The sequence below is a fragment of the Sphaeramia orbicularis genome, chromosome 18 (assembly GCF_902148855.1).
Source record: "Sphaeramia orbicularis chromosome 18, fSphaOr1.1, whole genome shotgun sequence".
Taxonomy (NCBI): Eukaryota; Metazoa; Chordata; class Actinopteri; order Kurtiformes; family Apogonidae; genus Sphaeramia; species Sphaeramia orbicularis.
This window is the reverse complement of record NC_043974.1, coordinates 26,732,919-26,749,748: the sequence shown is the minus strand read 5'-3', so window position 1 is coordinate 26,749,748 and position 16,830 is coordinate 26,732,919. Positions and strand designations below refer to the sequence as shown.

At 40.3% G+C, this 16,830-nt stretch overlaps 1 protein-coding gene across 1 annotated transcript; it reads left to right on the top strand.

Annotated features, from left to right (window-relative positions):
- The first annotated feature begins 22 nt into the window (after nucleotides 1–22).
- On the top strand, nucleotides 23–15,872 carry LOC115438859 (transmembrane protein 151A). Its single transcript, XM_030162721.1, has 6 exons — nucleotides 23–447; nucleotides 10,187–10,525; nucleotides 12,358–12,492; nucleotides 12,771–12,910; nucleotides 13,129–13,168; nucleotides 13,821–15,872. Exons 1-6 carry the CDS (start codon nucleotides 379–381, stop codon nucleotides 15,039–15,041), a joined length of 1,944 nt encoding a protein of 647 aa, XP_030018581.1. The 5' UTR covers nucleotides 23–378; the 3' UTR covers nucleotides 15,042–15,872.
- The last annotated feature ends 958 nt before the right edge of the window (nucleotides 15,873–16,830 follow it).

Sequence of the window (16,830 nt, the reverse complement as noted above, 5' to 3'; positions counted from 1 at the left end):
GTAGCATCACGAGAGGCGGCGGAAGCGGCGGCGGCTGAGGAGGCGGCTGGAAGAGAGAGGGTGACCGACCCGACTAAGCGGATACTCAGGCTCGGTTTGCTTGGAGCATAATGGAGCGGCCCCGGAGATACCCACCGAGCGGGTAAATAACCGGACGAGCACGAGAGGCTAGAAGGAGACACGGCTCGCGCTGAATATCCAGAGTAGATGATGCTCATTTGCCGCAGGCCCCGCCATCGTGAAACTGGATACCGACCTGCGGCGGATGGGGTGACCGAGCTCCCTGCTCCGCCGGGGAGGTCCCTACCTTCGGACGATACCGGGGTGGGAGCTGCCTGAGCCCGGTTCGAGGGAAGGAAGGAGTGGCAACAAGGGAAAATGCAGACGGAGGAGGAGACGGCCACTGCAGAAGAGCCCATTTTGGAGGAAGGGTCAGGACGAGAGCAGGTAAGGAAGGACATTTTCGGACTATTTTTTTTTTTTTTTTTTTTTTTTTTTGGTACAGTGGTTCCATTTGGCACCGCCAGAGTGCAGCTTATATGGGAGATGACAAATCTTAGGAACCCCATGTTAAAGTTGTGCGCATGAACCACCTTGTGTTTTCATGTCATTGCTGGTCCTTCCTACATCCATTATCAAATCCTGCAAACTGTCCTCCTGCTACTGTCAAAACAGTGTTTGGGGTTGTGGACGGTAGCAAAGTCACGTTTTCCCCTTAACGTTTAGTCCTTCCAGAAAAGCAAGGACACCAGCAGGACCTTGGCTTTTATAGAAATGAGGATGAGGATGAGGCTGGAGGAGGTAAACACAGGTCAGGAGATGCTTACATGCCTCTTAAGACATGAAGTAATTAATGGCATGTGTGTGTTGCCTGTTTATAATCTGTTAGAGTGTGTTCATGTTCAAGCTGACTCCACTAAAATGCACTGGAGGGTGACATCACAGTTACGCCACACACACCCCTCTCAGCTTAAACTACACACACATGGCAAGCCCTCCCCAGTATAATGTTCATTTTCATCTGTGTTTTGCAGGAAATGTCTGAATGTCATCATCCAGATTTTTTTTTTTTTTTTTTTTGTATGTTTGGCAACTCTTATAGCTGAAAAATAATGTCGCTGCTCCACATGTACACATCTCAAGTTTTTCTGTTCCTGAACCGTAATAATTGAATTCTGGTACAAGATCACAGGGAAATGACACAGTTTTGTAGATGCTTTAAACTGGTTAAAACACATTTTGATACACCATCCTGCTGCCTCGGCATCACATCCACCTTTTTTTTTTTTTTTTTTTTTTTTTAAATACACACATTTTACAGTATACAGAGCAAACAAATAACTAAATAAAAACAGACCACAACAGTTAGAGCATCTAGATTCAACCTTTAGACAAGTAAAATATAGACAGATTCAGGATAAATGAAGCAAAAAAAGTCAAAATAAGCATACATAAGTATAAGATTATACAGGTTCAAGGATTGCTTTGATTAACATAAACATCCCATTTGTCAGTAGTGAGTCTTAATGAGAAGGTCAGCCTTTCCATGTCATAAATTTCCATCACATCCACCTTAAGCATGTAAATATTTCTGCATTATTTATTTCATAACACATTTCTTCTCTTATGAAAAAGGCAGAATACAGACTGGACCTTAGACTGTTTCAAAAACATTACATAAGTCAGTTGGCAGGCAAAAATAACCACAGATAACTAAGGAAGTGGGCATGCTAGACTCTCTGTCAGCATCCATACTGTAGTTGCACTTAACATGATCTGGCCTCTATCTTTAGAGGGACAACAGAGCTGTCAGATTATGAGGAAGTGTCTGCCCAGCAAAGATGAAAGTTAGTACCAAACACCAAGTGACCAGATGCCATTTAACCCACTTACACCATCTTGTTTGCGTGGATGCAATATCGACCAAAAAACTGATGTACAGTGTTGGCTGCATGAATGTGTGTCCAGCTGCAAGACTTCAGTGGGTGCTGCACCCTACGGGATGCTGGCGTCACACTAGTACGACAGATGGGGCAGCCTTGGGTGCTTGCATATGATCTTTGCTACTTAATACCTTCTCATCTAATTCCATAAATACATTGTTAGTATAATTTTTGATTTGTTTGCAAAGAAGATAACATTAGTATTCCTGTTTCACTGTGTTACACATGACATTTTCAAACTGCTTGTCAAACTAACAATCTGAAACCTAATAATGTTGAAAAATGTGAACAACAGCAAATCCCCAAATTATGAAACATGAATCTAATTATCATCTACTTATTCTGATTATTTATGGAGTTCTAGTCAAAACTATGGAGATTGACTAATCTTCAGCTTTAAATATCTTGAAAGTAACTTTGTCTTTAGCTGGCAAAGTGGAAAATATATAAAATTTACCCTCTAGTTTTACTTCATAATTGTTCATCTGCTTTTTTATGATAAACAAATCTATCCTTATCAACATGAGACTAATAAAACTGAAATTTACTGGCAGAATTTAGCACTCGACATGGTTGTTATTTGAAGGTGTGGCACATAATAAATCGAGGTAAACATATGAAGTGATCTTTGACTTAATTCTATCACTCTGTGCCTGCAGTGCAGACAGTGCAACGTAATGCAATGAATTTAGTCTGCATCTGTCTCTGCCTCCTTTCCTCTATCTCTCCTTCTTACCTCCTGGTTTCCTTCCTGTCATGGACTACTTAGGTTCATCCTCCTGTTACTCTCTCCTTACCTCTTCCTCTCACACACAAACATTTGCACTCATATCTTACTCATTCCCTCTCTGGCCCACGTGGCTTTTGGGTGGTGCCTTTACAATCAGGCTGTTAGCTCCTATTTCCTGTGCCTTGTTCAGTATGTATATTTGCTACATATATTAACAGCTGAAATGTGTGCTTGGACAGTTGATAATTAGTCTCCATTAAACTCACTGTAAAACAAATTATGTGTAGTAGCGGAAACATCTTTTTAGTCAAGTGAGTGTTTGGTGAGACGCTTCACACATGAATTGCTAATGATTATTCATTGTTGCAGCATCGGTAATAGATACCTGACATCCTAAATGACACCCACAATCATCTTGAAATGACACATCATTTTTTAACAGTGTACTGCGGGTATCCACAGCACATTTTCCTTCCCTCACTTCCTCACTTCATTTGCCACCCACATGCTAGGATTGCTAATTATAGCTGCTCCAGTCACACCTAGCCAGCTGAATCAGTAAGTCACAGAGGGAGAGGGAGAAAAACACATTTCTGCCAGACACCTTTATACAGGGAGGGCTTTGTAAAACACTTTTCCTCTTGTTGTGAACAAATGTAAAAGGGTATGAAGATGTTTATGTACAATTAGGATATAAAACTAAACAGTCAAATGTGTTGATGATGTGTTTCTTATTTTAGGGAGTTGGCAGTATACATTCATAAGGAATCTAGTCAAATATCAAGTAATATGTGACCCTTTCCAAAGTTTATTTTGTGTTTATTTGGAATATGGCAAATATTTAGTTGTTATCTCTGAGACTCTAAGGATAAGTTAAAACACATTTGCCATATATATAATAAAAGTTCATACAGGAAGGAAAACAGATATGCTCTACTTTATAATGTATAGTAAACAAATTGAATTCTGTATAAAAGTAACATTGACCCTAGTCAGTATGTTGCAATTATGATATTTTAGCCGAGTATTATTTCAAATACAAATAATTCTGATTATTCTGCCTTTTTCTGTTCATTTTATGCCACTATTGTAGTTTAGGGCAAAGGGAGCTACATTGAACCTCTTTTTAAAAATATTTAGTCAGTCATTTATTGCTTCGTCTGCTGTGTTGGGCTTTTATATACATGACTATTTGACAGTGCAATTGCCTCTCAGACTGGACTTTTAGAATTTCTTTATTTAACACGTATTTTTCCCCCAGAAGGACAGCTTGACTGTAGTTGTAGTTAATAGGTTACACTAACAGGACTGTAGTATTGTTTTGTTATGCAATGCTTGGTAAAGTTGACCTGAATCAGTAAGCTAGCATTTAATATCAGCCCATCTATGACCTCTTGCACTTCCACAGCTCTGCCCCCTTTTATCCAAATATGGGCCATTTGTCACTCTAAAGAATCCTTCCTTGGTTGTCACTTCCTTCATAGACCAGAGCATAGTCCTTCCTTCTGATCAATGGCCTTATGAGTGGACCCAAAAGCAGAAAAAGTCCCATCCTCAAATCAGGAATCAGTAACAAACTGACTGACATGACAATAGGATTTAAGAGAAAACTAATAATAAATACATTTACATAAGCAATAATAAAGGTGAAGCAGTATTAATGCCTTCTGCTGAACTATTTATTTAATTTTATCCCAAAAGTAGATATTTTTAAATAAAAAATAAAACCAAAACAAACCTTTGACTTCTCATGTCTTTAATTTAGCTCTATGTTAAATCTTCTTTCACTGTATAATTTACTATTTGGAAATTCAGGAGTATTGGTCCTTCTCTTACTAATTCTTTATTATTACAATAAATTTATAACAAATAAAACTATGGTGTTATAAATATTATAAATCATATTACTCTGTTATAATTTTATCTGTTCTTTTCTTTCTTCTCTCAGTATGTCTTTTGTTTGTTTGGAGTTTATTTCCCTCTGGATCTTCCATTTGCTTAGAATCACACTAAACTACTAATCACACTAAAGTTTTTTTTTTATATAATATAAATAAACCTGTATTGACTTATCTAATAACATCACTCGATTATTACATGTAAACGCATTTTGCACTGGTGAAATATACAACTTTTTATTCTTAATTGAAAATTTATTTCGCAGTTCTGGTAGAATCTTTTTCATGTAACTACATTTTTAAAAGACCTCAACAGATATGGGTAGTTCAACAGCACCAGCCATCCACAGATGCATCCTTGAAAATTTTCCAGAGGAAGGTCTCAGTGTTTGGAAGGATCCTGGTCATTTGAAGAGCTCTATAGAGAACTGATGACGTAGTTTCCTGATAATGAGTCCTCGAATGGTCCTTTTGAGATTGAGAAATGACCACAGTGACTTCTGACTCCACAGACAACATGGTAACAGCCAAACCACAAACTACTGGCTTTAAAACAGATGTTCAAAAACAGTGGATGAAATCTTGGTTCCTCCACCCACTAATCATAAACAGTCTGTTAGTTTAAGCTTAACAGTATGTCTAATGAAGAAGAGGAGCCATTTATTGTCATTTACCACTGGGACACTTTAATGAAATTGCATTTTCATTTGTTTTTGAAGCATTTCAAGCAGAAACCGCACAGGACAGTTTTGACATAAATGACTTCATGTATAAAGTCTATTACTGAATATACACATAGAGTATTGATAGTGACAGGTACCAATAGAAGTCTTGTTATGAAGAGGTACAAGATGACAGGCAAATATCAAATGGTGCAAAACAATGTGTAAATAATGATGAAATATGACATTTCTTTTGGTTTCATTAAGTTGTTTGTATACAAATAAATGAAGATGATCAAAATAAGTGCAGTTAACTAAAATAATTACAATAAGACAATTATGTGATAACAGAGACAGCATAATTTATAATGAGTATAGTCCTTAAGAGGGGTGTAACAGTGCACTCGTCGGTGCTGAACCATTTTTGTTTGGGGCTTTCAGTACGATACGAAGGTGTACCGAACGAATACATGTAGCCTATGTGAAGAAGGCAAACACTCACCTTAAGTTTTTGCATTAACCTTGAAGCAGAACGCGCACAGTAAGAGCAGGGTGGCCGCAAGCTGAACCCATGTGCAATATTTAATATACTAGATAGACGTCTAAGCGGTACACGCACCATACACATGCTGAACGTTGAACCAGTATGGCAACTCAGAGCAGCGTCACAGCTACAAAGCCATAGTCGGAAGACCCTCCATCTTCTCTAAGGTGTCCGGTTTGGGAGCATTTCGGATTTTCTGTCAGTTATGTCAATGAAGAGAGATAAGTCGACAAAGCAAGAGTGGCGTGCCGGCATTGTTTTGTGAAGATCAGTTTTTTTAAATGAAATCGGTCTACTTCACTGTACTGAAAAGTATTGAAAATGTTCCGAACCAACATTTTTTTGTGCCGTTACACCCCTAGTTATGCATTTTACTTAATGCTAAGATGTATACCAGTGTGGCAGATGTTTCTTCTGCCTTCACATTAGTTTTCTTCAGGTAATCTTGCAGGAGTGGTGGTGGGTGTTGATGTGAGGTGTCAGACCAGTCTCAACTAAGTATCTTAACTTCTGTGACTGATTTTTAGCTTTGATCTGTTGCCTCCAAACAAATTTCAAGTAAATAGGTAAAGCTCAAGCAGTACAAGTCAGACCAAATGAAGCACGCCCCGCAGTTTGCGCACACCATTCCTACATTCAGTCAATATGCCAACCATGTTTTTTTTTTTTTTTTTTAAAAAGATCCTTGCATATGTTTGTGAGTCACGTAGAGACAGGAACGGAAACAATACCCTGCTTTGTTGGCTGGCAGGGTAATGACACAACCGGTAAAACAGCAGAGTTCATCAGTAATGACTTATTTATAGGCAGATGAGTCTCTGGTGGGGGCTGGTCTTATTTCTGACTTGCTTCTGCGCGGTGTTTTGTTTTTTGTTTTTCTGTTTTACTGCTAGAGCATTCCCATTTTAGCAACATTTATCTGCAGAAAGTGAGAGGAGAAGGACATGAGAGACAGCGAGATGGAGAGGGAGGGTGACGAAAACGACGGAGTTCCCTGGAGAGGTGCAGTCTGTCACTGCTACCACCTCTTTAGTCTCACCCCACCTTCTCTAATTTTGCCTCCTTGCATTCATGAAAAGTTCATGACCATTCTTCTGTCTCTCACGCTCTTAGTCTCTTCTGTTCCTCTTTCAATCGCTCTGTCTCTACACTTTTAGCCCAATCAATCCACTTAGAGACTTAGAGAGGAGACGGGGTATAGAGAGCTGAGGTTGGGACTGGAGAGGTGGGAGGGAAGATTCAGGGAAGAAAAATGATTACATAAGGAGAGGAAGAAGCCAGTGAAATGGCAGAAATATTACACTGAATTGCCTTCATAGATAACTTTAAGTCTGCCTTGAAGATATCCGACTGTTTAGATCTGTCTGTGTGCAGCTGGTTGTCTTTTTTAGGCGATGATAGACTGGTGGATTGTAGGTGCCCTTCACACTGCCTTTATCACTTGCCCTTCATGTGCAGTAGTGGAGAAAAAAAAAAAAAGAATGAGAGTGTGTGTTGGAGCCAGCTAAATGTGCTAGGGGATAGAAAATTATGGCTGCATTGTGCTGGACAGAGAGAGGGAGAGAGTGAAGGAGACGGAGGGGATAAGAGAGGGAGAGGGGCTTGTGAATAGAGTGATGTGCTGACAGGACAGGCTGAGAGGACACTCGTGTCATCCCATCTTTTTCTGTCATCTGCTTTCTTGTTCTTTTTGGTCCTACATATAAACACCCCTCAGCGAATGGAAACATATCGTCGAGTTTCGCTCCGCATCCCTGTCTGTTTTCGTGTTTTTAGGACATGCATGCACATATGTAACGCCCAGACTTCAGCCTTTTGGCACCAGCCTTCTGTCTCCTCTCTGCCTTTCCTTCCCTCATTCACACACACTCAAATTGCAGCAGCAGTGATACGCTGCTGGTGCTGGAGTGGAGTCAAGTCAGGCTGGAGAACAGTCTAGAAGCATCGTTCTCAACTAAATTATTCACATACACTCCTCTGGCTGCATTACAATGCTGAGAACGTGTATGTCTGTTTGAGCGTGGATAGAGAGGGACGGTAAGAGAGAGAAGAGGGGCACATTAGACTGTCTGTGTATCTAATGCGTGTGTGTGTGTGTGTGTGTGTGTGTGTGTGTGTGTACTGTATCTTTGAGTGCATTGTAATATGATGTCTTCAGAGTGCAAGTGAGGCTGTGTTGAAGTGTGCACTTAGAGAGGTCTAAACTGTATGTGTGTGTGTCTAATATGCAGCACTTATCTCGTGATGGGCTGATGATGGGCACTGGGCGTAGTAATGCATTCCTTTGGTCAGGACCTCATCTTACACCGCTTGATCTGGAACATAACAGTTTACCAAACAGAAAAATTACGATTATTAAAAACTCACCAGGGGTGTTACAAGGTACATATCATTTATTCTGTTTCCTGTACAAATATTTTTCATCTTCATCACATCTACACTCATTTTTTAATGTGCTAGACATGATTAAAATTTAACATTCTGAGGTATTGCTCTATTATTTATCAAAGCATAAACTTTTTTTTTTTTTAAGACTTTCACAGACCAGCTTCAGTTTTAGATTGAAAAAGCTCACTATGAAATGAATGGTTTTCAGTTTTTTAATCTTAGGATGGGATACAATAAGCTACAAGGTCATGGCTGAATAAAATCCTATTAAATCAGAGTGAAAAATCTAAACAGTGGACTGCAGATGAAGGACATAGACCAGGGCTGGGTGTTAACAGGAATCTGGCCATATGATATGTATCATGATACAAGGGTTTCGATTCAGTGTGTTACTGTATATCTTACTGCCATGGAATAAAGAACACACCCAAAGTTTGCATGTTCTCCCTTTGTCTGCTTTGTAGGGCTGCACGATTAATTGATTTTAATTTGGAATTGAATTATTTATTTAGGACAATGTTTACAAAAGGGTAATCGTCCAATCGAATTTCATCTCTCTCATGTCTCCGGGCTACCGTAGGCTCCTCCTCCTAACTGTGAGAGCAGTCTCCACAGTCTTTGGTCTCCACACACCAGCACACAAATGACGTTTTCTAAGGAGTGAGAAGTTTGTAGCTAAAAATAACAAGATCAAACCAGTTGTGTGGAATTGGTACAGCTTCGAAGTTTCCAATGAAGACCAAACCAACTCTGCCTGAAGGCAGTTTCTGTCAAAGACAACAGCACATCCAACTTATTTCAGCACCTCAAACATCATCACACACCAGAGTGGGAGCAGTGTGCATTGCGAGCTGCACACAAAAACAACATGCCAGCTAACAAAATGATTGAAATAACTTCTGTTGTCTTTTGTAGTTTTACCCAAAAATTGAAAACGAAATTCGAGTTTTTAAAGGAAAAAATTGGGATTTTATTTTTGGCCAAAATCGTGCAGCCCTCCTGCTTTGGTTCTCTCCTGGTACTCTGGCTTCCTCCCACTATCCAACGACATGCACCTCAGTAGGTTAACTGGTCATTCTAAAACACTCATAGATGTGAATGTGAGAGTGACTGGATGTTCATCTGTTTATGTCAAACCTGTGATGAACTGCCAACATGTCCAGATTGTACCACGCATCTGCCTCTTATTAGCAAGATGGATGAACGAATGAACAGGGAACACATCCCCATATGGGCATTTTTAAGCAAACACAACATGTACATTCATCACAATTCCCCTCCAGCATCATGGCACTACTTTTTGTGCAATTTGAAGGAAAACATTTATTTAATGTTTGGTTGTATCAGTAAAAAACAATTATTTTCACAGTTTTGTGTTTTAGCAAGGACACACATCTATCTGTCTATCTGTCTGTCGGTAATATTTGTGTAATGTCTGTCTGTCTGTCATGTGTTAAGATTTCCTGACTAGTAGGAAATCACTCAAATTCTTCTTTTATTTGGTCCATCCATACAAACATTTCCTATTCATGAATGTATATAAATTTAATGAAGGTCCAGTACTTGAGGTGGGTGGGAGGGCAGTTGGATAGGAACTGGATACAACAGTTTCATGTTCAAGTTGTATGTTTCTTGTCATACATTGAAAATAAAAAAGACCTTGATCAAAAAACATTTCCTGTTCAGAATCCTTTACATCCACTGTCATCCACATTTGCTTGTGTTCCTTTCATACTCATTTATTTCCTGTACCAGTGTGGTCAAAACTTAACACACCCAAATATCTGAATATATGCTTCAAAGATGGTGCCTTGTGACTCAACAATACGAAATGATATATATTTTTCTCATCATCACACATTGTATGCCGCTGTATTGCACAGAATCGCTACAGCCCACATGACAGTCAGTCTGTCATAGTGGTGTCATGAAGAAATGATACACTTGAGCAGTTTTCACATGCTGTGTCGTGCTCCCTGACATCAGTAAATCAGCCCTGACCTCTCCTCTCCCTTTCACAGCAGCGGCCGGTTCAGCAGTCCCTGGCCTCCTCCCTGTGTCGCGAGTCTCACTGGAAGTGCCTCCTCCTGACCCTCCTCATGTACGGCTGCTTTGCAACACTGGCCTGGTGTGCACTCTGCCGCGTCCCTGTCCTCGGCTCCTCCTCCATACCTCTCGGTGCTGATGACGACGCCACCTCAGCAGCGTACTACAATGACATCCTGCACTTGGAGAGTCCGTGTTCCAGCGGCTACGTCTACATCCCCCTGGCTTTCCTAGCCATGCTGTATGTGGTGTACCTGGTGGAGTGCTGGCACTGCTTTTCCAAAACAGCCATGTTGGCTCATGCTGAATTCCAGGTAGAAATAATAATTGAACTCTTTCTTTTCCTCTGCCATCAGACTCTTTAACAGCTGACAGGAGTCTACAATAATCATACTGACTATTTTGCACCTTATACATATACCACCTGTTCATCTCTGAAAAGTCTTGCATGTTTAACATCATATTTACCTCAGGCAGTTTTGCACGTCATATACCGTTTACCAGTTTGCACAATTACCCAGATATTGCACATTTCTGTAAATATATATTTTTCTCTTAGTTACAGTAGTTTTTTTTTTTTTTTTTTTTAGATTTTTATGCTCATTTCTTTTGCATGCCATTCTCAAATGGCATTGAATAACACGCAAAAGGATGAAAATGCGTACATATAGCATGCCAAATGCCATAGGAACTGGCGTGACATGCAATGCAATTTCATGAGATCAGTCTGGAATCATCATTAAAGTGGGTTACCTAGCAACAGATAAACAATAGGGTCACGGTGTGATAGTGTCAAATTTCATGTGCAGAAACATACATGCCAGCTGAGAGGTAATCAACTGAAAATGCCAGTGGAATTTACCAAGAAAGTAAATGAATGAACTGTATCAAAGGATCTAGAACCATGGGTCAACACACTAGTAGTAGTAGTAATAATAATAATAATAATAATAATGATAATAATAATGATAATAATAATAATAATCCTTGAGCAGAACTAAATTGTGGGTTAGGAGCTTCACAAAGATGCTTAAACAGAAAGGGTTGCATGAATAAAGATCAACATTTACACTGAAGGTTGTTGTTGGCAAAGATAGAAGATAACAACCCTCTTCTTATTTCATGCAGTCAATTTGCATTTTATGAGAAGAGCAATGTTTCACTTCCATTTTCATGTGTGAGGGAGAAGAAAATTGCACAGTATGGAAATGAACTGACCCAAGGGCCTCAGTCATTTGCTTGTGTGTATTCAGTGTCGGCTCGGTCCATTATCAGAAATTCCAAGCGCTTTCTCTTCATCTTCACTGTTTACAACCAACAAAAAGTAATTTGTTTTAATTCACTATCCCCAATGGGATGTCGTGTATTTTAAGACAACTCTAACTCCAGTAAATATTGTTTATGTTAATATTTGTAACATACATCATTAAGGTTTCCAAATAAATATTTAGCCCCATACTTTATCAGGGTCTGTCTTCATTAGAAATGTTTTGGGTTTTTTTGGGGGTTTTTTTTGCACAAATTGCATTTTTGAAGAAATGCCCATGTGTTGTTGTTGTTGTTGTTGTTGTTTTTTTTTAAATGTTTTTTCCACTTTATTTGGATAGCTACAGAGGAGATAGCTACTTGATGGGACACCAGGGCACCCGAGGCAGACTTATTATTGTTGGATTGTCCTAATTCTATAGTGTAAAAAATCTGTGTCTTCACTGCAGCTCTTAAAACTAGGGTAAAACATGTTTCTCATTATGTGCCTAAAATGTATTTTCAAGTACTGTTAGTGACTCTTTTATAATTTATTACCACATTATTATTTATTACCACATTATTTTTAATAACACAATATTTTTTCACACTTATTTATGTATATTTCTTTAATTATTATATTGTCTAGTGCATATCGTACAAACTGCTGTTCTAACTGTGGCTTAATAGACTGTTTAATATGTATATTTGATATATTCAGAGCTACATATATCTATGTATATTTAGAGCTTTGCATATGTTTTTTTTTTTAATTTTTGTTGTATTGGTAATTTATCTCCTGCTACTTTTTTATTATACTTGGATGGAGCAGCTGTAACACACAATAATTTCCCTCTGGGATTAATAAAGTGTTGTGATTCTGATTCATTCTTTGTTACAGGAAGTGTATGAGCGTGTGCAGCGATTGCAACAGGCCACACCCTGCATTTGGTGGAAGGCCATCAGTTATCACTATGTGAGGAGGACCAGACAGGTGACACGGTACCGCAACGGAGATGCATATACAACCACACAGGTGAGAGGAACAGGATTCAACAGAAACAAAGACTTACTCATAACTTCACTTTTTTAATAGGAATTTCTACAAGTTTTAATTTTCTAAAAATATTGCAATCTCTTTTTCTCCTGTGGTGAAATATCGCCGTGCTTTGGGTAAACGGCTGTGTAAAGAAAATATAATTCTATTCTGTAACAATTCTTTTTGACTCTGAAACACAAATATAAACATTCACAATTACCAGATTCATCATCCTCATCCCCATCCCTCTCTATCCATGCCCATCTTTTCCACAGGTATACCATGAGCGAGTGAACACTCACGCCTCCAGTTCGGAGTTCGACTACGCCCGTTATGGTGTCAAAGATGTTTCAAAGGAGCTGCTGGATCTTCAGCTGCATCCCGCTGTTCGCCTGCGCTTCACAAAGTGTTTCAGGTCAGACATTGTACAGTAACACATCAGAATATGGAAATGAAAGAAACTACATGTGTGTAGGACTTGTGCAATGTGCACATTTTTCTTTGTCAGTTTAACCAAGGCAGTGCACTACTACACAAAGAGCTCTGACTAGGTCTTAAGCTATTTTTACATAAACATTGTTAATTATTTACTAGTAGTCAAATGGGTTTTAACGTATTGTTGTGCTTGTTCAGCTTCTCCAGTGCACGTGCTGAAGCTGCCTACCTCACTCAGGTAAGCTCTCACACAAAACAATGCATTTAATGTTTTATGTTGTTATGAAAGTAACGGAAATATACATATTATTAGTATTTATTGTTTTTAAAATATTCAGTTAAATTGAAGTTGGTAAGAACAAATGCTTTAATTTGAATCGATGAAAACACAAGGGGGCTAAATTATGGTTAACAGGGTTTCTGTATTCTTAAATAATCTAGAATCCAGTAATCTGAATTTTAGACCCTATAATCTCTTTCAATATGATTTTGGTGGGTCTTGAAAATTGTTATGAAGTTAATGTCATTTGAATGACGTTAAATACATTTCAGTCTCATTCGTAAATGTGTTTTTGCTGAAAAAAGATTGATGATCTTATAACTAAACAACATAATCATACCAACTGTTGTGTCACATGGCATCTTCCCTCAACAAAAAATGGTTTCTATTAACATTACTTTAATCTAATGTGGGCAAATTGAAATTGAGATCCTGCCTGAGAGGAACATGAGCAAATAATTTAATTTACTTTGCAAGCAGTTCTGGTTGTCTAATTCCTTTGTAACATGGAGAATCCCTCTTGTTAGATTTTTTTTTAATATGGTCTTAACACATCTTAAATTCTCTGCTTTTCTTTAATTCTCTGCATCTCATTTTCTGCCCTACCAAGCGAGCACGCTTCTTCGGTGAGAATGAGGGTCTTGATGACTACATGGAAGCCCGGGAAGGAATGCACTTGAAAAACGTGGACTTCCGTGAACACATCTTGGCATTCCCTGATCCTGCTCATCAGCCGTGGTTTTCCAGACACAGGGTGTTCTGGCTGGCCTCAGCGTTCCTCCTGTCATGGCCGCTGCGGGTCGTGTCTGAATATCGCACAGCGTACGTCCACTACCACGTGGAGAAGCTGTTCGGAGAGGATGAGGATTCTGGAGGCGGGGGAGGCGGCGGTGGAGGAGGAGGGCCGGGCGGAGGTGGAAGAGACGGGACTGATGGCGGGACTGAGAATGGAATCCACCCAGGAGGAATTGGGATTGGAATGGGTCTAAATGGGACAAGCTATAGAGCCATCTCCCGGGTCAACACAGTGGACATGACAGAATTGGAATGGCACATTCGTTGTAACCAACAAATGGTCCCGAGCTACTCCGAAGCCCTCCTCATGGACTTGGACACAAGTGGGGGGACAAACCCCACTACCACCACACCCGTCTCTGGGCCAGGTACCACCCCAATTCAGAGCACCAACCCACCCCCGTTAGCTCTGCCTGTGGTGTTCAACTCGGCATATCTACTCCAGAGCTGCCCTCGGTGCCGGAGGACCACGTCGAGTTCCAGTCTTCCATCCCGGCTAAGAGCCCCGATGGGTACGACAGCCCTCCTGAACGCTACCGTGGCAGGGATTAGGGCGGCAGGGCAAGGGAGCGGGGGCATCGGAGGGAGGCTGGTGCTGAGTCGGAGCGGGTTCTCATTAGGGAGGCTCGGAAGTGGGCGTCAGAACAGCCTGTTCCACTCCCGAAGTATGGGGGGAGGTCTGGGAGGAAGCAGGGAAGATGGAGGAGGTAGTGGAGGAGGAGGGGGAGGAGGGGGCAGCAGCGGAGGATTCCTAGGGTTAGGAGCGAGACAGGATAACGAAGAGACCAGAGGAGTGCTAGAAGGAGAGGGAGACGATGACGATGAGGAGGAAGAACAAGAGGAGGTGGTGAGGAGGAGAGAAGAGAGGGGAAGAGGAGGAAGAGAATGTGATGAGGAAGCAGAGCAAGAGAGTGGAGGGGCGGTGGAAGGGAGGGAGGGCGACAGGGATCGGCCTCCTTCCTACCAGGACGCATTCTTCTTCCCTGTTCTTATTATCCACGGAGAGGAGAGCTGCCATGCTGGAGATGACATGTGAGGAAACAAACACAGTTAGCGCAAGAAGGTACGGGCAGAGGCCGAGGGAGATAAACGAACGGAAACAAGAGCGGATCAGTGTGTGTGTGTGAGGGAAAAGAAGGAAGAAGAATGAAAAGGAGTGCGGTTGAAGGGATGAGTCGGTTGATAGTAATGTAAACCACAGACAAGTATGATAAAGTAAGAAAAGAAAAGACTGTAAGAAGAGAAGAACGCAAATGTTTGGACGGTTAAGATGCGGTGCACACTCTGAATGGCAGAATAAATGGATCACAGGTAGACGAGGGCTGAGAAGGAACGAAATAGTGAAGATAGGACACAATCTGGCAATGAGAGGCAGCAGTAAAATCTTGGCAATTGCAGACTTTGCTGAAGATGTCTGAGATTGAAGATGTGAACAGAATGCATTGTGGGATGAGAGTGACAGATGGGAAGAATGACAAGCAGAACGGTTAAAAAATGTAGGAATGTCTATTTCCAGATTAATCTATGCAAGAGCACAGGAAGGAGGAGAAACTAGTTTAAAGATAGCAGCTTGGAGAGCAGTGTTAGCGGGTATTTTATAGAAATGGACATGGAAAAGGGTAGATTTCAGTGGGATTTTGTAGAAGTATATCAAGCAAGGGAAGAATTTCTGGTTATTTCAGAAAAAAAAAGAAAAGACAAAACAAGGATACACACAAAGGATTTCAACATTAAATGTGCAACAGTAAGAACATAGTATTGGTGTGCCTCAGTGATGTAGCAGGGAAAAGAGACAAAGCAGACGGACAGAATAGTGACCAGATTATCCCAAATCTTATTTTCCATTTAAAGTGGAATACATGCGAATTAAAAAAATACAGAGCATTTTTATCAAACAGACTCAAGAGGAGGTGGAAAAAATCAGGATTTATCACCGAGCCCAGACACCCTGTGAGTAGCAGCTCTCTGACCTAAAACCAACCAAACATCAAACGAATTTTCACAGTGTGCCAGAAGAATCCAACGAGGGCAATGTTGACAACAAATGAGCTCTTTCTCACGTCTTTTAAGATTTGTTGTACGACTTACAGCACAGCATCCAACGCTAAACCATCAAAAGGAAAAGCCAGTGAAATGAGAGGAAACATTGATTACCCCCCCCTTAGTCTCCTGACGGTATCTTACTGCTTGCTTCACCGTTAGCTTCCCCGCTGCTCTCGATCCATTACTGAAATGGAGCTGATGAAACACACACACACACACACTTATTTTTTTAGCGTTCCTACCTGCCATTCTCCCTCCAGGTTATTACATTTTCTTCGCTCCTTTCTCCTTCTTCTTTCTGTTCCTCCCATGAAAATATGCTAACTGCTATCAAGTGCCTAAGGCTAATTCTGAGCAACACATGAGGCATTTTTAGCCTTAGATGAAGGATTATTAATTTATTTAGCGCAAGTATTTGCCAACAATTGTCTCATGAATTGGCTTAAAACTGTGTATACGCATGTTTTCCTTTTAGTCGCATCCCCAGGTCAGGTTTGGTTAATATTCTGTTTAGTGTAATCATTCTGTGTTAACATGCTGACGCTAGTTTTTAGCTCATAGTGGAGTCGCAGCCAATACTGTACACTCAGTCTTGTCATAGAACACATTTTGTGCATCTCTGACATGTATCCTGAGAGTGCTGTACTAAAATAGATCAAGTGCATCCATCATTATCTTCCCCTCTTCTGTGTTTTTTTTTTTTTTTTTCATCATGTTGTCACTTCTCCTTCGTTCCTTCGCTCCTCCCTTTCTCCTCCTTTTAGAGCGCTGGTTATATGATA

What these genes read in the sequence shown, in the direction of transcription:
- LOC115438859 (XM_030162721.1), top strand. Translation starts at nt 379, where the DNA reads ATGCAGACGGAGGAGGAGACGGCCACTGCAGAAGAGCCCATTTTGGAG. An exon ending in TGGCTCATGCTGAATTCCAG is followed by an intron (nt 10,526 to 12,357) that starts GTAGAAATAATA and finishes TCTTTGTTACAG; the next exon opens with GAAGTGTATGAGCGTGTGCA. An exon ending in ATGCATATACAACCACACAG is followed by an intron (nt 12,493 to 12,770) that starts GTGAGAGGAACA and finishes TCTTTTCCACAG; the next exon opens with GTATACCATGAGCGAGTGAA.